This window comes from Megalobrama amblycephala, linkage group LG8 (genome assembly GCF_018812025.1).
Source record: "Megalobrama amblycephala isolate DHTTF-2021 linkage group LG8, ASM1881202v1, whole genome shotgun sequence".
NCBI lineage: Eukaryota > Metazoa > Chordata > Actinopteri > Cypriniformes > Xenocyprididae > Megalobrama > Megalobrama amblycephala.
This window is the reverse complement of record NC_063051.1, coordinates 13,581,565-13,603,045: the sequence shown is the minus strand read 5'-3', so window position 1 is coordinate 13,603,045 and position 21,481 is coordinate 13,581,565. Positions and strand designations below refer to the sequence as shown.

Here is a 21,481-nt window from a genome sequence, read left to right as displayed (position 1 = left end):
TTGGTCACTACAATGCTTCTCCCTCCCTACGCAGGCTCTGCATTCACAGTGATTATATATTGATGTATTAATGATCTTTGTTGATCTCCCTTCAATACTAGATCTGCCAAAAGTAAATTGTAAACAAAGGAGAAGAATTAATCGAGCTTGCTAGTCGCCTTGATGTTCCACCCATCTGTGCAGAGAGCATGACACTACAATACACCATTCTACCCAGCAACAAAAACCCTCACCCAACCTTTTACTTTTCCACCAAAACACAATGTATGCACAAACACTTAATGTGCAGACCATTAATAGCAGGAATGTATGTGCAACAGAGCATGAGTCACTACAATTAAACACATTTGAATATATTAAACCATTCCTCTGGATGCACAATACCCCATGTCAACAGAATCAAAGTTACTAATGTTGTTGGACACATTTTTGACATGAGGAAAGGACAGATGGCTACAAAACAGCAAGGACATCCCACCCAACTATTGCACAATGCAACTTCATCCACACAAACACCAAGTCAGACATTTGGGTAAAAACTGGCAGTAAGAAACCAAAGTAAGACACAATCATGTCTTGACGAACAAATGCCAAACCACTGAATGGACTTCATTGCTTTTCCTATTTATGTGACACTAGAATTTATCACAAATGCTACTACAACATTTCTTATCTCAGTAGTTATCACATTATGACTAGAATGGCTACTTTATAGTTACTAGCAACAACCCAAATTCATTATAACAAGTACTATTATCTAATAAATAAGTACTAGTAAAGTCGATACTAGTATTGGGAAAGTTAGCTAGGAAATATCTAATACATCAAACCAGGAATTAAATAATAATTACTAGCACGAATGCAATACGCACCCATGCAGTACTAGTTGGAGTGAATAGTTGATATCAGAACCACAGATCCAAATGTTACAATAGACTAGTTACATCTGACTATAGTGACGCCTAGTAGAAAAAGAATATAGTATATAATGGAAAAACTAGCCTACTAATAACTAACAGAATAGAGTGAAGACTGGAATAAGACTACTAGCATCTAATAAATAAGTAGCCTACTAGTTTAATAAATATACTAAATTAAAAACATGGATGATTACTAGCCTATAGTAACCAAAAATAGCTGCTAATTTTAAGGAATGAATGTTAAAAAGGCTTGAATTTTTACACAGTCGAGCAAAACAAAGTAATCTTTGTTTATTTAGAGAAGCAGGATCAGTAAACATCCAAGTATCTCGCTATACAGGCCAAGTGAGATGATGTTCATCTAAACTCCTCAGGTCGATTCATAAAAGACAAGCCTACATACCTTTCACTTGCGTTTCATACTCCGCAATGATCTCCTTGTCTTTCTTAATTTTCGTCTGAGATGACATTTTTCTTGAGGTATAAATGTAGAATCCAGTGATATGTTGAGCCTTTCGCGCGAGCCCCCGACTGTCACAGTTTGCAGCTTTTTCCCTTCTTCCTCACCAGTTACTATCAGAAGTGTCCTTGAATTTACATCGGCTGGTAATCCTGATACTTTCCCCTTCAGCAAAGAAAGCACCCCGGGCACACCTGCGCTTTCTCAGATCCGAACCCTCGCGTTCAGAAGAGCTGCTGGGCTCGGGGAGAGGCTGCTCCTCCTTGCTCAAGATCTGCCATCTGAAGTGACTGAAGAAAATACAATTCCTACCTACAAGAAGAGGTTTCGGTATGAACGATGCAGCGTTGTGTCTGTGTCCATGCCGTTTATGTGGTCCTCATGTCCGCGTGCTCTGAAAGGAAGAGTTGAGATGGCATAATCTTGATTGGGCTCCGTTGCATTTAGAATCTCAGCAGGCAAAGCAAAGAACAGAATAGCGCCCGAGCGTCGTATGTGACTCCTCCTATTGTCGAATTCACTCCCTCAACCAATCCAATCAGTTCCATATGCACCCCTCCCAGGGCACACACACACAAACGCACTCTCTCACATACAGGGCGTTTCGTTTACACTTCCATTCTCTGAAGCCGATGTGTTTAGCTCAAGGTATCATTTTCCTCAGAGGTATCAGCGTGTTTGTATTTTGTCCCATTTCTCATAACTAAAATATGAAGTTGTACACACAAAAAGATTGTGAGTACCAACACTTCACACAATGACCTGTAAGACAGGCAATAAATGCATCATTGCCACAAATGACAATAAATACATATAGGCCTACAGTTAATTGGTGATTATTGCAAAGCATGCGAACTCCATCAGAGTGATCATAGTGAGATTGTATAATCCAGAATAGGGTTTATTTTGCAATAATAGCCAGTAGGTTGTATATTAATCCGACTACTTACCAAATAAATAAATAAATGTACATGAAATACTGATTTGAGTGTTTATTCTGCAATAATGACCAGCTAACTGTACATTATCCTATGTGGTTAGTCTGTGTTGACAAATTACATTGACAAAAAATATTGATTTGACTTTTAATTCATACCTTTCTTGTATAGGCAGAGGAGAGACCTAACTTGAGCACAGCCACGATGGTCATTCAGAAATATTAACACAAATAAGGACTTTATACAACATGAGGGTGAAATGCATTTCATAATGCTTGAAGTATGTAGAAAGTGAATGAAAGGATCTTCAGGGAAGAGATACTATCAATCACAAGTATCTCAGTTTAGTCAGGATATAGTTAAAAGGATGGTAGTTACCTGGACAATGGAGAATATGAGTTTTATTAATTGCTAAACCACTTAACACTCCATTCATTCCAAACATGCCGTTCATGAGGACATTGTGAGGTCTAAAATGAAGCATGAAGGGAAATGTTTTAAGGGAACAAACAGCACAGATGTTCAATTCACAAGTTTTTTTTTTTTTAATTCTGTGGGTGTTTCATAATTAGTTTGATTTACATAATATGATGTTTTAATGCATTTGGAAGTATTAATCTAACATCTAATTTGTTTTGCATCTATAACCTTGAGTGCTCAAGATGAATTTAGAAAAATGTCCAAAAGCAATGAGCATGACAAAGGCTCTGTTCATTCAGATGTCAGAGATGTTCAAAGATTTGATGTTCTAGGAAGTGAAATGGTGGTCTGACAGTTCCTGTCAGCGAGGTGTTTAAACCTGCGGTCTCAGAGACCCACATCATAGCTCTGTCATCATGCCATTTTATCTGTGATCTTGCAGAGCAGGAGAAAAGCTCTTAGTGAAATGGGTCGTGGTCTGAGTGACACTGCAAAATTCTACATAAGATGTGAGCTTAGAATCTAGCTACAAAATTAATAGCTATATGGGCATCAGAGCCTTCCAATACAGTCAAATAGCTTTTGCACAAAAAATACATAGTGAGAAATAACATAGGGCCTATATCTCATCTGTTATGTTGTAATTTTTTTAGCAAAGCATCTCCTGCTCCATTACTCTGCAGTATATGTGTAGCTGTGGGTTGTGCGTGTCACTAACATACCATTAATATTATCACTGATCTATTCCATACAAGCAAAAAAAGTTAAGTGATTCTGAAGCCAACCAATACGAGCATCTTGAGCAGTGTTTGATATACAAGACACTTGACCTTTTCAAAGCACACTTTCACAAGCATACCTCAGGAATTTATATATGCAAACAGTGTATGTTTGCATTTCTGATGTGAAAATAGAATTTTTATGATATCAATATGCAGCCTTCAGGTGAACTTAATTATTGATCTTTGAATGAAGCATAATCAATGCCACCATATGTTTGGTCATATTTTGTGTTTTGAAGTATCAAGGAAAGCAAATAATAACTATCACTACCAAAGCAAGGCTGTACACCATCCAGACTTTGATGGAGAATGCTTTCATGCTTTCAATTTTCATGCTTTCAATTGCTTCAATTGCTGAATTTAAATTTTGTAGCAAGGCCTTAAAGGTCATAGATAGACAAATACAACAAACAACAGAACAAACAATAGAAAAGATTATAGATAGATAGATGAGTGCTCAGCGTAAATGAGTACACCCCCTTTGAAAAGTAACATTTTAAACAATATCTCAATGAACACAAAAACAATTTCCAAACTGTTGACAAGAATAAGTTTAATATAAGATCTGTATAACTTATAAAATGAAAGTAAGGTTAATATTACACATTTTTCAGTTTTACTCAAATTAGGGTGATGCAAAAATGAGTACACCCCACAACAAAAACTACTACATCTAGTACTTTGTATGGCCTCCATGATTTTTAATGACAGCACCAAGTCTTCTAGGCATGGAATGAACAAGTTGGCGACATTTTGTAACATCTATCTTTGTCCATTCTTCAAGAATGACTTGTATTAGAGACTGGATGCTGGATGGAGAGTGATGCTCAACTTGTCTGAATTCCCCATAGGTGTTCGATTGGGTTCAGATCAGGAGCCACTGAATCACTTTCACCCTGTTCTTTTTCAGAAATCCAACAGTGGCCTGAGATGTGTGTTTAGGATCATTGTCATGTTGGAAAAGTGCACGACGACCAAGGGCACAAAGTGATGGTAGCATCTTCTCTGTCAGAATAGAGCAGTGCATCTGTGAATTCATGATGCCATCAATAAAATGCAGCTCCCCGACACCAGCATCACTCATGCGGTCCCACATAAGGACACTGACACCACCATGTTTCACTGTAGGCACCATGCATTTTTCTTTGTATTCCTCACCTTTGCAACGCCATACAGTTTAGAAACCATCAGTTCCAAAAACATTTATCTTGGTCTCATCACTCCAGAGTATAGAGTCCCGTAAGACTTTCGTTCATCTTTGGAACACAAATTAAGATATTTTTGATGGGCCCTGGCAAACTCTAGGTGGGCTTTTTTGTGCCTGGGCTTTAGTAAAGGCTTCTTTTGTGGACGGCACCCATGCATGCCATTCCTCTGCAGTGTACGCCGTATTGTATCACGGCATTTTATCACCCCAGTTTGGCTTTCTACTTCTTTAGATAACATGCAGTGAACTTGCATCCCGATTTTCTTCAACCCTTCTCATCAGAAGACGCTCCTGTCGAGGTGTTAACTTCCATGGACGACCTGGACGTCTCTGTGAGATTGTTGCAGTTCCATCTTTTTTTTAATTTTTGTACCACTTTTGCTACAGTATTCTGACTGATAAGTAAAGCTTTGCTGATCTTCTTAGCCTTCACCTTTCTGGTGTAAAGAAATTATTTTCTTTCTCATGTCTTGTGACATTTCTCTTCCATGTGGTAGATAGATAGATAGATAGATAGATAGATAGATAGATAGATAGATAGATAGATAGATAGATAGATAGATAGATAGATAGATAGATAGATAGATAGATAGATAGATAGAATGAACAATCACTTTATTAGCATGATATCTACGGATAGATGGATGGATGGATGGATGGATGGATGGATGGATGGATGGACAGAGAGAAGGACAGATAGATCCAACAAACATTAGCTAGAATGACAGACAGTTACAGGATAGATAGATAGATAGATAGATAGATAGATAGATAGATAGATAGATAGATAGATAGATAGATAGATAGATAGATAGATAGATAGATAGATAGATAGATAGATAGATAGATTGATTGATTGATTGATTGATTGATTGATTGATTGATTGATTGATTGATTGATTGATTGATTTTGTCCTACCTTTTATCAATGTGAAGGAGGCAGGGGAACATTTTATATAACATCATGGGCTATTACTGGGGTAATGAACATCCCTACAGAGGCACAATAACGTTTTGTACCCTTTTGTTCAAGGCAACAAAATTACCAAGCAATTTACCAAGCTCCGTGCCCCTCCTCTCGCTTCATCACTTCTAGGCATCTCAGGGGGCAGCAGCCTGGGAAACTATGACTTCAGTGTTTTTGAGGGACAAAGCAGCATTGTGAAGTTCTTCTCAGTATTTCAGCTTGAAGAATTACACAGAGAGAAAGAGAGCTTCCTCAGAGAGGCTCAAAACACCAGAATGAGTCACTGCTGAGAATATATGTGCCATAGAGGACTGTGTCTGGATCAATGCCAGGTTATTAGGCGACTGAAGATGAATGAAATTTGGACACATTAAGAAGCTTGGAAAAAATGTTTGCATGTACAGTTTTATGTTTTCTTTCGATTACAAGTACAATATCTGATGCTACTAATTTATCTTAAGGAAATTAGAGGATTAAGATGAAATCTTACCTTCAGCTGCTCATATTCATTGCAATACATACCAAGAGGAAACAAGGCAAAATCCTACAGAAATGTTACAGTCACAACTATAGCCAAAGTATAATGCCAAGAGCAGGTTAGAAATCCTAAATATTTCCTGCATATACTTACCATTCTTTTATCATCCACATCTGGCACTCAGCTGCAATGGGATATTCCCTGTCATTGTGCAATGATTTCAGGTTAGATTATTTCTGTCATATTAGCAAAAGACAAAAATATTATGAACAAAATCAGTTTAATAATTGTAAATTGTGTATGTTGTTGTGTTGTGTATGTTTACAAAATTTTTACATTTTTAAGCATTAAAATTTATTTTAGGGCTGTCAAAGTTAAACAGTTCTGGAACAATATTTAGATATTCTAATATTATAATAAATATTATTATAATATTATAATAAATTTATATTGAATTGAAAACTTTACATATCTAATATTATTATAATAGTAGGTCAAACAAATACAACAATATTTCAAATGTTGTCCTGGCTTCATTACAGTAATGATATAAAAAATAATTGTTTGCAGTTTTCAAAACAACTGTAGACTATCAGAGGCTATCAAACCAGTGCATACTCACTCCTGGCAGGAATCATCAGTTTCCCTTAATTACACACACACTGTGAGCTATTATCACAGATTTGCTTCAAGGACAAAAATGAGTCTAAAAAGCTCTATATGTCTTGTTTTCTTTTAATACTTTGACATTTTCCTTCCTTCTGTATTGTACTGTAACCTCCCTTATAGCTTTCCGTTCCTGTCAGTCCTCCTACTTTCACTTCCACATATCTCAATCTGACTTTTATTAACTCATCCCTGTTTATTCATAAAAGGAGTGTTCAATCTGAGAGACAGTGTTTCAGGGTAAACACAGGACTTTTGGTTGAAATGATGTGTGGTGCAGCTCACAACTAGACTGGGGTTACACACTGCAACCCCTGCAGCACACAATAACAATCAGTCCCATCTGGCTGACAGCACCAGTTCTCCATCCCCCAATCCAGTCTCTCCTCACGTGATCTCTCTTCTCCAGCTCACACTGCAGACAACAAGTCTTTTCATAACTAGTGCCTTTGAAGTTTGTTTTCAAAATATTGGATAATATGCACGAACTAAAACTGTATTTCCAAGATGTACACCAACAATACTAAAAGCTGAATAAAGTAGAATTTGTTAACAGTATATAATGAAATACCAAAAGCAATTTAAATTAACCAGGAAAAGAGACATAATCAGAAAAAGAGTGTCTCAAAGTTATTAACATTTCTTTGTAAACACATTATGTATCAATATACTTTTTTTCATATAATACACTGTAGGACAAGATACAACAATTTTTGTGAAGTTAATGCGTTTATATGAAGTCAATGCGCCCTCAAGTGGTATTGTCAAAATCACACGGTTTGAAATCAAGTTTAAACGTACTACATCCAGTTTAACACAATTAATTACAGAGTTTATCATAAACACAATAAACAAAATATTGCGTTTTCAAGGAAAAGGTTTGTTCCTTATGTTTGGTTGTCGTATTACATTATTATTATGGCTTTTATTTTGAAATATATAAGAGCATTCATTGCTCACTAGTGGCGGGATTTCCGCTTCATGTACGCGACTCGGTTCATTTAAACCGATTCAGTGAATTCCGTCATCAAAGTGGAATCTGAAATCCATGCCAATAAAATAATTTTAGGAATAAATACAATGTTATGTTTTTAAAAATAAGAAAGCTCTAAATGTATTTCTGTTTGTAAACATTATTTGATATGTTTTTTATTTAACTTTATTTCTATCTTAGTTTGTCAGTTTTTTTTTAAATTTTATTTATGTATATTATTTATATTCATTGTACACCCTGACTGTAGTTTTTTTTTTTTTTTTTTAATTAAAACCAAAAACAAGGCCGATTCAGTCCATTTGTGAACGAACTTATTCAAATGAATACTTTTGTTGCCCCGTTGAACCGATTCAAAAGATCCGACTCAAAAGAACGATTCGGGCATTCGGAGCACATGGTATCCGATGTTACTTGGATCCACCAAGAGCTAAAACACATGCATGTTACATTATTTCTTTAGACAGCTATTCCACTGAAGTAAAGTCGGTTGCAAATTCTGGTTCACGGGGACTTTAAAGCAGTACGACGTTTACGGTTTGTTTGTTTACTTAGCTTACAGTACAGAACGATGATGTTCAAGACCATTTGGTTTCGATTAATGCACAGATGCAGTGGAGTGTCAAAACAGAGAGTAAGTGCCTGATCTCCTATGTATTTATCAATAACTATTATAAAAATAAAATAATCATATAACAAAAAATGTGTACTGTGTGACAGTGACAATGTGCTGTTGGTTTTTGCAGAGTGTTGTGAGGTTGTCGTCAAGTGCAGCAGAGGGCGCTATTGCTCCTCCAGCAGCATGTAGTGTCACAGCAGAGCAGGCCGTCAGACTGTGGGCTCGACACTTCACGCTGCACGGCATCTCGGAGCCTCTCCTCTCTAGTCAATATATAATATCTCATGTACTTGGCGAAAAAACTGTGAGTTTCTGTCACCCCATGATTTTTTTTTTTTTTTTGATACATTGAAAAAGTTCCAAACAAAAAATGTGTGGAGGCATTTAGTGTGTTGTTACAATGTGTAAAATAACTGTTTAAGAGAAATGTACGCATACTTCTTTCCCTTACCATGACATCGTGTCCTTGTCTTTCTTTGTTGAAAGCTGGAACGTGTGCCGAGGAAAAGGCTGAGAGACACCCTGACTGACAGGGAAATAGAAAGAGTGTGGAAATTATGCTCCAAACGCCTAACAAGGTATTACATTTTACATTTTTACTCACTACGACTTTTTTAATGAGTAAGACCCCGTACGCACACGTGAAGGCCTTCACGGAACTTCATTAAAGTTGTTATTTGTCATTCATTTACCTTCTAAGATTAACACTAAACCATTTCCGAGGAGTTTTAACTTATTCCACCCACTGATTATTGCTTACTTATGTCTAGTGGGGGACAAAACTAGTGGTCAATCAGTATGTTTTTTAATGGCAATACAATGCAGATAATAAATACAGTGTAAAATAATCCCATTAATTTAGGTTAGATAATGCATTAACAATGAGCAATATATTTTGTACAGTTATTAATCTTTGTTAACGTTTGTTAAAGATGCAATATGTAAGAATTTTGCAGTAAAATATCCAAAAACCACTAGGCCAGTGTTCTATATTTTGTTCACTTGAGTACTTACAATATCCCAAATGTTTCCAACTATTTGTAAATCGTGAGAAAATTGCAATTTTAACCAAGGCTCCAGGACGTGTGAGGAGTCGCCTGTCAATTGCATCATACCCGCGTAGTACCATGCTTTACCATTCCTCAGAGAAAAACACTGTTTTGTGAAGTAGCTAACATAGCATAATCAGATGCAGCTTTATTTTTAGTAACAGTAATACAGAATTTTCTCCATCATACAATACGTTTTAAAATTAATTGCATGCCATTTATCAACACAAGCCATCCAGCATTTAATATGATATTTTAAAATCGATCTAGTTTACTGCAGTGTGCAACAGTGTTTCACAGCATTCGCCGAGTGAACGCACAGAGTAACGTTATAACATCATTTTCAACACACTCAAATGTATCTAATATGATAAACAGAGCTGTGTTACCTCATATTCATGACTGGAAAAGCGGAAGTAGCGCTGGCGACTAATAAAAGTTCTGCTGCTCGTGAGGCGTGTTGCGCAATCACTCCAGCTCCCACAACACTCGGTCCTGCTCTGCTTCATACCAGAGTAACATTAATAATAGCATCCATGAACATGATTTCTTCCCGAGTTCTATCCTAATTATTTCCACCGGCTGTGATGTGAAGACATGTCCCGAGATTCCGTGCTCAAACTTGCCGACATCAAGCTACGCCTTTGTTTTGAATAGGCTTCTAGCGGACAGAAAATCTTACATAGTGCACCTTTAATAAAAATACTTCAACACTTCATTGTTAGCTCAGGTTCATTAAATAATATTAACTGATACATCTTTTGATTTTAATAATGCATTATTAAATGCTGAAATTAACAATAAGATTACAGATTACTTATCATTAAGATTAAAATTAATTTAGAAGTATTTTTCATTTTTAGTTCATGTTAACATGTAGAACCTTATTGTAAAATGTTAAATTGACACATTTAATACAATATTTCATTAAATTTCCAATAAAACATGTTTTTTTGATAGATTTGGAACTGACATTCGCTGGTTAAAATTAGCTGATTATTGAAAAAGAATCTTATGCATGTAATCACAGAAAACAATTTATAAAAGCCTCTGAGAAGATAGATTTTTTTTTTTAGGATGCCTGTACAGTATGTGATTGAGGAATGGGACTTCAGAGACCTGACCCTGAAGATGAAGCGTCCCGTGTTCATACCCCGTCCTGAAACAGAGGTGAAAAACTTCAGTCACCTTCTTAGCACGTGTTTGAATTTTGCAACAAACTGACAGTGGACTTCAAATGGACGTGGCTTTTTGGATAAACACAGACTGTGTGTTTGAAAACATTTATTTCCGTTTGGACCCGCTGGTTTGTGTGCATCTAGGAGCTGGTTAGTCTGGTTCTAGAGGATCTCCAGTTGATACAGGGGGAATCGCACAGGACTGATTTACGAGGTCTGGAGGTGGGCTGTGGATCTGGAGCCATCTCTCTTAGTTTACTACGCAGCATTCCACAGGTTTGCACTCAGTGTCTTTCTCCTAATTATTTATCTTGCTCTTCTGAGTAATGTAGCATGTCATCTGTAACATCTGTACCCATGATTCTTTAAGCTCAGGGTATTTGCTTTGGATCAAAGCCAGACAGCAGTATGTCTTACAATGGAAAATGCAAACAGGTGACTGCCAGCACCTTCGTTCACAGTCGACTATATAAAGCCTCCATATATGGAGCTTTATTACTTGATGATTCATTATTTTGACTATTATGTATTGTTATCCTCTTTTGTTTGTTCCAGACTTGGTCTGCAGGACAGACTAGATGTTCACCATTTAGATGTGATTAAGGGTAAGAATGATGCAAATGACATTAAAAAAAAAAAAAAATCCCACTCTGCAATGACATATCAGTTAGTTATAATTGTAAGACTGACATTCTGTGAAAGTGGCAATTTTTGGTCAGCACACAACAAACAAACGTCATTTCTGGGCAACTTGTCTATTTTAAGTCACTGACTGTTATCTGGTGATTAATTTTTAACTGCTTTTAACATGACTTTAGAATGCAAAATGTCATAAGAACATTTTAGTGCAAACTTAAAGGGATAGTTCACCCAAAAATGAAAATTATCCCATAATTGTAAGCCGTCCTAGATGTATATGACTTTCTTCTTTCAGCCAAAAACAGTTGGATATTCTGGCTCTTCCAAGCTTTATAATGGCAGTGAATGGTGCCATTTATTTGAAGCCCAAAAAAGCACATCAGTCCATCATAAAAGTAATCCATATGGCTCCAGGGGTTTAATAAAGGCCTTCTGAAGCGAAGCGATGCATTTTTGGAAGAAAAAAATCCATAATTATATCTGGTTATAATTATTATATGGTATATATGGTTTAGTCCAAATTTTCTGAAGGAACATTATTGCTTTATACACTGAACAGATTTAATTTAGGCTTTTATTTACAAATAAACATTCATCCTCACACACATCAGTTGTGGTAAACAGAAGTGCAAGCATGCTTGCTTGACGTGCGAGAACCAATGAGGTTCGTTCTTGTGTCATGATGCAGCACGTTTGAGCTTCCGCAAGCTCAAGGTTTGTTCTCGCGCATCAAGCAAGTTCGGTTTAGCTTCTGTTTATGTTTGCTGATCAATGTTTATATGTGAATAAAAGCCTAAATTCAATCTGTTCATCATATAAAGCAATCGAGTCTCTTCAGAAAATTTGGACTAAACCACTCAATTCATATGGATTAGTTTTACGCGATCTCTATGAACTTTTTGAAGCGTCAAAGTGATAGTTGTGTACCTGTCAATGGAGGGACAGAAATCGCTCAGATTACATCAAAAAGATATTCATTTGCCTTGCGAAGATGAATGAAGGTCTTACGCGTTTGGAATAGGCATGTGACGGTATCAAATTTTCATGTTGCGATTAATTGCTGAAGCTTTTATCACGGTATACGGTATTATCACGATATTGAAATAAGTTGCAAAAAAAGTGTTGTCATAGTATAACAGGTTTAAGAACTCTTTTTGTAATAACAAAAATAACTCTGAATGATTAATACAATAATACACTACACAAAAAATATACAGGGAGTGCAGAATTATTAGGCAAGTTGATTTTCTGATCATATTTTTTTCCCAAGCACATTTTACCAATTCCAATCCACATCAATCTTAATAACTACTATTAATATTGTTTTTAATCATTTATAAGTGATATATAATTGTTCATGAAGGCTGGAAATGAAAAATGCCTTATATTCAGGTGTCAGAATATTAGGCAAGTTTTCTTTTACAGGCAAAATGAGCCAAAAAGAGATTTAACTCAGACTGAAAAGTCAAAAATTATTAAATACTCATGAGAAGGACGCAATACTAATGCAATACTAGAAATTGCAAAGTTAAAGCATGACCAAGGGACAGCAAAATGCTCATTGGGTCAGCAGGGTCAGACAAAAACAGGTGGAAAAGAAAAGACACATGTTAACTGCAAAATAATTAAGAATTATGTGTGAAACCATCAGGAACCCTTTAGTCTCCAGCGCCACCATTTTCCAGAACTGCAACCTACCTGGAGTCTCCAGAAGTGCAAGGTCTCAGGATCTCAGAGACTTAGGTTAGCTAAAGAATCCTAAAAAATGACCCGCACTTGATAAGAATCACAAGCTGAAGTGTTATAAAATACATGAAGACTGGGTTTTTTAGCCTTGGACAGACAGCTTGAGAGTGACTCCTGAAGGACCAGCACCACATCCTCTTGTACCACTGTTTGAAGAATTTATCTTCCAGAATCTGGCAGTAAGTTTTGAAGATCATTTTTAGTCCATCTCTGCAAGACAGACATTTCAGGATAAGAGATGACTAAAAGGAACTCAAACACCTTACTGCCAGATTCTGGATAAATTCTTCAAACAGTGGTACAAGAGGATGTGCTGGTCCATCAGGAGTCATTCTCAAGCTGTTGTCTATAAGCCCTATTAAAACCCAGTCTTCATGTATTTTTAACACTTCAGCTTGTGATTCTTATCAAGTGCAGGTCATTTTTTAGGATTCTTTAGCTAACCTAAGTCTCTGAGATCCTGAGACCTTGCACTTCTGGAGACTCCAGGTAGGTTGCAGTTCTGGAAAATGGTGGCGCTGGAGACTAAAGGGTTCCTGATGGTTTCACACTTAATTCTTCACCTTAATTCTTAATTATTTTGCAGTTAACATGTGTCTTTTCTTTTCCACCTGTTTTTGTCTGACCCCGCTGACCCAATGAGCATTTTGCTGTCCCTTGGTCATGCTTTAACTTTGCAATTTCTAGTATTGCATTAGTATTGCGTCCTTCTCATGAGTATTTAATAATTTTTGACTTTTCAGTCTGAGTTAAATCTCTTTTTTGGCTCATTTTGCCTGTAAAAGAAAACTTGCCTAATAATTCTGCACACCTGAATATAAGGTATTTTTCATTTCCAGCCTTCATGAACAATTATATACACTTATAAATGATAAAAACAATATTAATAGTAGTTATTAAGATTGATGTGGATTGGAATTGGTAAAATGTGCTTGGGAAAAAAATATGATCAGAAAATCAACTTGCCTAATAATTCTGCACTCCCTGTATAAAGTAAAATTTTCAAACCGATTATAATGCAAAAGAATTAGGCTATAAAGAACAACAGGAAACACTTTACAATAAGGTCTCATTATTTAATGCATTAACTAAGATTGAGCAACAGCTACATTTGTTACAGAAAGTATTAGTTTTTGTTAATGTTAGTTAAGAAATACAATTGATTATTGTTATTTTTCTCTCAGGTCCATTAAATAAGCTCTTTTGATTTTAGTAATGTTATTAAACAGTAACTAAGAAATTAACATTAACTAAGAATATTTAATACTTTATAAGTATTTTTATTGTCAGTTTGGTAATAATGAATTAAAATGTTAACTAATGAAGACATATGTTTCAAACTTTTTCTGAACAATACCAAATAATCAGAACATTTCTAATAATAAGGGCATGAGGTAGTCCAGATTAAAATATAAGGTTTGAAAATAGACTTTTAAGTCTTCAAGTATTTGGTGATGAACAACATTGAGATTACAAAAAAATTAATGGCTGTTTGAAGCATTTTAAAAACTTAACTAGCGCAGTTGCTTTGTTTGCGCGGTTTCCGTGGTAACCGCTGCATTCTGCTGTTCCATCAGCGCCCTCTGCTGTCAGAGAGTGAACGTGCACTTTCATTCAGCACGTCTCCTTCACTCGTTCCGCCATGTGCTTCTCATGTACTTTGGGTTTGTTTACATCTGAGCGCGTGTTCTTTTGACGCAGAATGCAGCATTGTTTTGCATTTTATACGTTTGATGGGTAAAGTATTCTTAATTGCATTATAAAAAAAATAATAATTGGTAATAAATTATTATTTACGGTATTTTGAAATGCCAATATCGTGCATATTCATTATCGCGATTTATCGCATTACCGAATATCGGCACAAGTCTAGTTTGGAACGACATGAGGGTGAATAATTTATGACAGAATTTTCATTTTTGGGTGAATTATCCTTTTAAAGTCAGATCAAGACTAGATGTGCATTACATGTTGTTTCTTTGCAAATTAGTGATTAATGAATGGAGAGGAAATGCAGCATGAGGGAGTAACTGGCATTTTTGATTGTCCCATTTTCTTTCTGTCTGTTTGTTATGACTGACCAGTGCATGAGTCACAAGTAGACCTGCACGTAATTCACAGCTCCACGGATTTCTGTAGAACTTGAATGTCGGTCATCCATTCTTATGCATCCCACTCTCCTTGCATGTTTGTTTTCTAAATATTTTGGCTAATTTCATCATGCTTTCAGCTGCCGGTAATAAGCTCCATTTCTATTATTCCATAAATCCATGCCACAAAATTTCCACCTACAATCCATGAAAAAAGTGCAAAGAGTCATTGTGAACCTTGTGCATAATTCATCATTTATTTAGAATTAGTGCGACTTGTGTGCTAGTAGATAATCGAGTCTTTGAGGGATCGAGCCAGACGGTTCAGCCCAAATCCTAGAAGGGCCTCTAAGGTAGTGACATGGAAATGTTCAGCTAATTCCAGGGATTTATTGGGCTTTTCCTGTTAAAGCTTGTGCTTCTCTTCCCACTAGATGGCATTAAAAACAGCCCTCCTGAATGCTAAATATCAGATTTTTTAACTGTGTGACCTACCCACATTACTATTATTAGGCTCTGAGATGAACTTGTTTTCTCTTTATTCGCTGCACTGCAATAACTACGTAAATGAAGGTACTTCTGCGGAAATGTTAGTTAAAGATCTTTGTAAGTGTTGTTTTTATTGAGCTAGCAAACATAAATGGAGGCATTTCAGGAGTTTCATGGATCATTAACACAAATGTATTTGTTTTGGCAGTGTTTATAAGTAATATATCATATGGATGTGCGTACAGTATATTCAGTAGTGGCATATTGTGTAGTTGTGCATTTTGTTAGATAAATACCAAGTTTAGTGTTTTGCTCTTCCCTCATATTTAAAATATTTAAAATATTTTCCCATATATTTTGATGGTTTAATCAAACTTGTAGGGTCATTAAAAACCAATCCCCTCCAAACATCACTTTTGGCCACTACTTTATATGAAAAAAAATCAAATACCGTTTTAGTACTGTATATACAAATAGAACCTAACACAGATTATATTATTTATAAATAATATTTGCATTGCCGCTCAAAAGTTTAGGGTCGATAATAGGAAGATTTTTTAATGTTTTTGAACAAAAAACAGTAATATTGTGAAATATTACTATTTAAAATAACTTATCTATTTTACTATTTTATGATATTTTAAAATGTAATTTACTCATGTTATGGCAAATTCATTTTCAGCAGAATTACTGCTGTCTTTGGTGTCACATGATCCTTCAGAAAGCATTCTAATATGCTGCTTTGATCTTTTAAAATCTTTTGTAACATTATAAATGTTGTATCCTTGCTGAATATTAATTTCTTTAAAAAAATCTTACTGATCCCAAACTTTACTGTTGATGTATGTATATTATGATAGTGTTTGATGTGACCTGTTGAACTGAATATATCCCAGACATTACAAGCATGTAATTCCACATTAATGTAATTATTTTCCTCATTGGCCAACATTGTTGTTTAGTTTCGAGCTTTGAATTTCCATATAAATGATATTTTCTAATATAGTTATATAGCCACATCAGTGCAAATATGTGTTTTACATATGACAACGAGAAAACAAAATGTGTTTTGTATTCCCAGATGCACATGCGATACTGAGCGAATGTGACCCCGTTGACTTTATTGTGAGCAACCCTCCCTACTTGCTCAGCCAGGACATGAAGACTTTACAAACAGAGATATTCAGGTTAGGCCAACATGCGGACACACTCAACGTGTGCTTTAACCTTTGACGTGTGTTTGAAAATTCCTCATGTAACCTTTTAAACGGCCCCATCTCTTCCCTGGAAGGTTTGAAGACCACGCTGCATTGGACGGGGGTTTGGACGGGCTGTCTGTGATTCGCTCAATTTTAGGTCTGGGTTCTAAGCTCTTAAAAAAGCAAGGGTAAGTGAGAAGTGTGTGTTTGTCTGAAGCCATCATATGTGGTTTGGCAGAGTGTCTGGTTCTCTTTTGAATAGTCTTGTGTGAATGGCTTTGTAGCCAAATGCAGTATAAATAGTATGGAATAATCGCGCTAAGAAGCTTTCCCAGCATATCTTAAATGCTTCAGGGAATCAAGTGCTACACAGTTCTTTGTAGTTCAGTAGATAACAGTATTCCAGGGATCAGATCGTTCTCCCAGTACTCCTTCCCACCCTCATCACTCCCAAGACACACACACACACACACACACACACACATACATATGCACACGCATACACAAAAGCACAATTAGCTTTTGGTGACGACAGTTGCAAAACCTGTCTTGTGTAAAGTTCCATGCCTGTAAAATGACAAATTCAATAAGCATTTCATAGAACGGATGAGTTATAAAATTGTAAGCACTGGAGAGCATTGCACGTGTCATTTTTCTCGTTAGTGCATGCTGTGAACTTCCAGTGGTCTATATAGGGTTTCAGATTTCCTTGACGGTTTCTTATGTGTCCAGTCAAGATTTGTTTCTTTCGCAGAAATGACACATGCTGTCCTTTCATAGATACTGAGAACCTCTATTGAACGGGGTTATCCTAGCATTAGCTTTCAGGTTTTCCGTCTCAGACGTACTATTCTTCATGACTAATGGCTTACGAGATTGTTTACATGGTAAAGCATCCTGTCCACCCAACCTTTTCCTCCCTTGCTTTGCAATGCTTTTGTCTGCCCAGGCGTGTTTACCTCGAAGTTGCCCCATGCCATCCTCCAGTCATTCAGCAGTTGATAGAGGATATGATGCCGTGGTTGCTTTATTTGGAAACCCACTGTGACCTCACCAACAGGTCAGGTTCTTCTGTTAACATGACCTGTCCTTTGTTTTGTTGTTGTTTCCTTGATTTCAATGAAGCTCTGCTACAGATGTCTGTCAGATGTGTGGATTTTTTTTCCCTCAAAAGTAATACATTTTAATTCTGTGAATGTTTGCTCTTAGAGTCCATGTTACAGAGGAGTTACTTGCTCAACCGCAAATATGTACTTGGGTATTTGTCTTTTGTGGATTGTTAAAACTAATTATTATTGTTTAGTGTTCCCATGAAAGAAAAACACTGAAAAATTCAGGGGATGCTAAAATTTGGCTCTATATATATTACACACACCCACTTTATTAGGTACTGCTTGCTAGTACTGGGTTGGACACCCTTTTCCTTTCAAAACTGCCTTATTTCTTTGTGGCATATTCAACAAGGTGCTGGAAACATTCCTCAGCAATAGCATCACGCAGTTGCTGCAGATTTTGTCAGCTGCATATTCATGATGCAAATCTCCCATTCCACCACATTTGAGTTGCTACTTCCTGCTGGAAGTAGCAATCAGAAGATGGTTCACTGTGGTCATGAAAGGAATGGACATGGTCAGCAACTATACTCAGGTTGGCTGTGGCGTTTAAACGATGTTCAATTGGCCCAAAGTGAGCCTAGAATACATCCATTACACCACCAGCAGCAGCCTGAACCGTTGATACAAGGCAGGATGGATCCATGATTTCATGTTGTTTATGCCAAATTCTGACCCTACCATCTGAATGTCGCAGCAGAAATCGAGATTCTCAGAACAGGCAAATTGTATCCTTAGTTTCCTGTTCTTAGCTGACAGGAGTGGCACCCGGTCTGGTCTTCTGCTGCTGTAGCCCATCTGCTTCAAGGTTCGACATGTTGTGTGTTCAGAGATGCTCTTCTGCATACCTCGGTCGTGACGAGTGGTTATTGAGCCTTTCTATATCAGCTCAAACCAGTCTGGCCATTCTCCTCTGACCTCTGGCATCAACAAGACATTTTCGCCCGCAGAACTGCTGCTCACTGGATATTTTCTCTTTTATAGACCATTCTCTGTAAACCCTAGTGATGGTTATGTGTGAAAATCCCAGTAGATCAGCAGTTTCTGAAATACTCAAACCAGACCATCTGGCATCAACAACCATGCCACATTCAAAGTCACTTAAATCACCTTTCTTCCCCATTCTGATGCTCAGTTTCAACTTCATTCGTCTTGACCATGGCTTAATGCATGCAGTTTAACAGGTATACCTAATAAAGTGGCCTGTGTGTGTGTATGTGTACAAAAAAGATAATATAAGGAGATATATTTTGTATGCAGAAGATATTTTATATGCATACATAATAAATAAATAAATAAATATATATATATATATATATATATTACAGTACAGTCCAAAAGTTTGGAACCACTAAGATTTTTAATGTTTTTAAAAGAAGTTTCATCTGCTCACCAAGGCTACATTTATTTAATTAAAAATACAGTAAAAAACAGTAATATTGTGAAATATTATTACAATTTAAAATAACTGTGTACTATTTAAATATATTTGACAAAGTAATTTATTCCTGTGATGCAAAGCTGAATTTTCAGCATCGTTACTCCAGTCTTCAGTGTCACATGATCCTTCAGAAATCATTCTAATATGCTGATTTGCTGCTCAATAAACATTTATGATTATTTTCAATGTTGAAAACAGTTGTGTACTTTTTTTTCAGGATTCCTTGATGAATAGAAAGTTCAAAAGAACAGCATTTATCTGAAATACAAAGCTTCTGTAGCATTATACACTACCGTTCAAAAGTTTGGGGTCAGTAAGAATTTTTATTTTTATTTTTTTGAAAAGAAATTAAAGAAATGAATACTTTTATTCAGCAAGGATGCATTAAATCAATCAAAAGTGGCAGTAAAGACATTTATAATGTTACAAAAGATTAGATTTCAGATAAACACTGTTCTTTTGAACTTTCTATTCATCAAATAATCCTGAAAAAAAATATTGTACACAAATATTTTGTACAATTGTACACATTAAATGTTTCTTGAGCAGCAGATCAGCATATTAGAATGATTTCTGAAGGATCATGTGACACTGAAGACTGGAGTAATGATGCTGAAAATTCAGCTTTGCCATCACAGGAATAAATTACTTTGTGAAATATATTCAAATAGAAAACAGTTATTTTAAATTGTAATAATATTTCACAATATTACTGTTTTTTACTGTATTTTTAATTAAATAAATGTAGCCTTGGTGAGCAGACGAAACTTCTTTTAAAAACATATATATATATATATATTTTTTTTTTTATTTTTTTTTATTTATTTATTTGTTTGTTTGTCAAACTGACTCTGTAAATAAAAACTGATGCAACCTCAGTAGGCAACTCAAGTGCCCTGTTATCTCTGGATGCTGAGTCAACTTTATCACATGTTTACTGATAAACACAATATTTGTATTTTTTTATTTTACAGGCCACGATTTTGCATTTTACAGAAGAAAGGAGACAATGACTAAAACAAAGGACAGAGAAAAATACATTAGGAAAGACTGCAGGAAGATGATCGCTTGACTGGTATGACACCATACTAAGTAAAGCTAGAGATTTTACCATAAGCAATTGCCCATTTAAAATGCCTTTAGTCAAACTGAAGGTGGCACACTGCCAGTCTCCTCACTGTCCCGCCTGTTCCCAGCATGCACTGTTAAAAACCTGCCAATCCTACCAAGAATCTCCTTCCTGAAATTCGCAGACTACGGGTTTCTATTTGTTTTGTGCTGTAACCTATTGTTGTTATAGCTTCTATGTTCACTTTCCTTTTAATTGGTAAGCGTGTGTGTGTGTGTGTGTGGCTGTGGTTTGTTGTGGTGAGATTGCATTGATTGTGAGTTTGTGCTCACTGTGCAAGTGTCAGGGTGCAGTAGGCTGAAGGTAATTATTGAGGCCTTTTCTAAGAACTCCCCCTCCCAACCCCGCGCTAGTCTCTCCCTGGAAGTAATGCGCTCATTCTGCGAAACAGCTGGCCCATTGCCGCTATCTCACTCGCTCAGCTAGCCCACAAAGACAGACAGACAGACAAACCTGACATGCTCCACTACCACAATGTATACAAGTATACACCAAATCTGTCTGTTCTTGTCTTTGAACAAGTGAAACCTAATTTTACATGCACTGCCTCTATTCTCTGTTTTAGTAATGTGTATAAAAATACTGCAGAATCATTTGATATTTATTGTACTTGTAGACATGCAATGCCATAATGAATAAAATATTTTTTATAATACCTTTGTTGTCTTTGCTGATAAATTAATACTTGTACCTATGGCAATCTTATCGATTAGATCATTAAATAAGAACATTTTGCAGTGCAACTGTTAAAATAATTCTTATCGATGACCATTTTTAATGCTGTTCTTCCATGTATTATTGCGCATAAAGGTTATTTACATGTTTATGACACCAGCAAATTTATGTAAGCTTGCGCAGCACTGAGATCGAGTTTCAGAGAAAGCTCTGCCTCGGTTTCTGGGAAGTCCTAATCACGGTGCGCAGTAAGAAAGATTCACTATGAGAAAAATAGAAAAATAGG

At 36.1% G+C, this 21,481-nt stretch overlaps 2 protein-coding genes across 4 annotated transcripts in view; one reads left to right on the top strand and one right to left on the bottom strand.

Moving 5' to 3' along the window:
- The window catches only part of srgap3 (SLIT-ROBO Rho GTPase activating protein 3), a 113,181-nt gene extending 111,250 nt beyond the window's left edge, over positions 1-1,931 (bottom strand). For 2 of the 3 annotated variants that reach the window (XM_048199530.1, XM_048199531.1), the window contains exon 1: positions 1,324-1,927. In XM_048199530.1, the coding sequence (XP_048055487.1) occupies positions 1,324-1,390 (67 nt within the window). In that variant the 5' untranslated portion in view covers positions 1,391-1,927. Of the gene's footprint in view, positions 1-1,323 lie in introns of all 3 variants that reach the window. The other variant, XM_048199532.1, reaches the window with a different exon arrangement.
- A 6,262-nt stretch (positions 1,932-8,193) lies between these two features.
- Positions 8,194-21,175, top strand: hemk1 (HemK methyltransferase family member 1). The gene is made up of 11 exons (XM_048199525.1): positions 8,194-8,463; positions 8,576-8,752; positions 8,935-9,026; positions 10,574-10,667; positions 10,820-10,951; positions 11,046-11,110; positions 11,231-11,280; positions 16,721-16,826; positions 16,931-17,026; positions 17,788-17,898; positions 20,366-21,175. The coding sequence occupies exons 1-11, from the start codon at positions 8,401-8,403 to the stop codon at positions 20,406-20,408; spliced, it is 1,029 nt and encodes a 342-aa protein (XP_048055482.1). The 5' UTR covers positions 8,194-8,400; the 3' UTR covers positions 20,409-21,175.
- The last annotated feature ends 306 nt before the right edge of the window (positions 21,176-21,481 follow it).

What these genes read in the sequence shown, in the direction of transcription:
- hemk1 (XM_048199525.1), top strand. Translation starts at nt 8,401, where the DNA reads ATGATGTTCAAGACCATTTGGTTTCGATTAATGCACAGATGCAGTGGA. An exon ending in TACTACGCAGCATTCCACAG is followed by an intron (nt 10,952 to 11,045) that starts GTTTGCACTCAG and finishes TGATTCTTTAAG; the next exon opens with CTCAGGGTATTTGCTTTGGA. An exon ending in CCATTTAGATGTGATTAAGG is followed by an intron (nt 11,281 to 16,720) that starts GTAAGAATGATG and finishes TTGTATTCCCAG; the next exon opens with ATGCACATGCGATACTGAGC.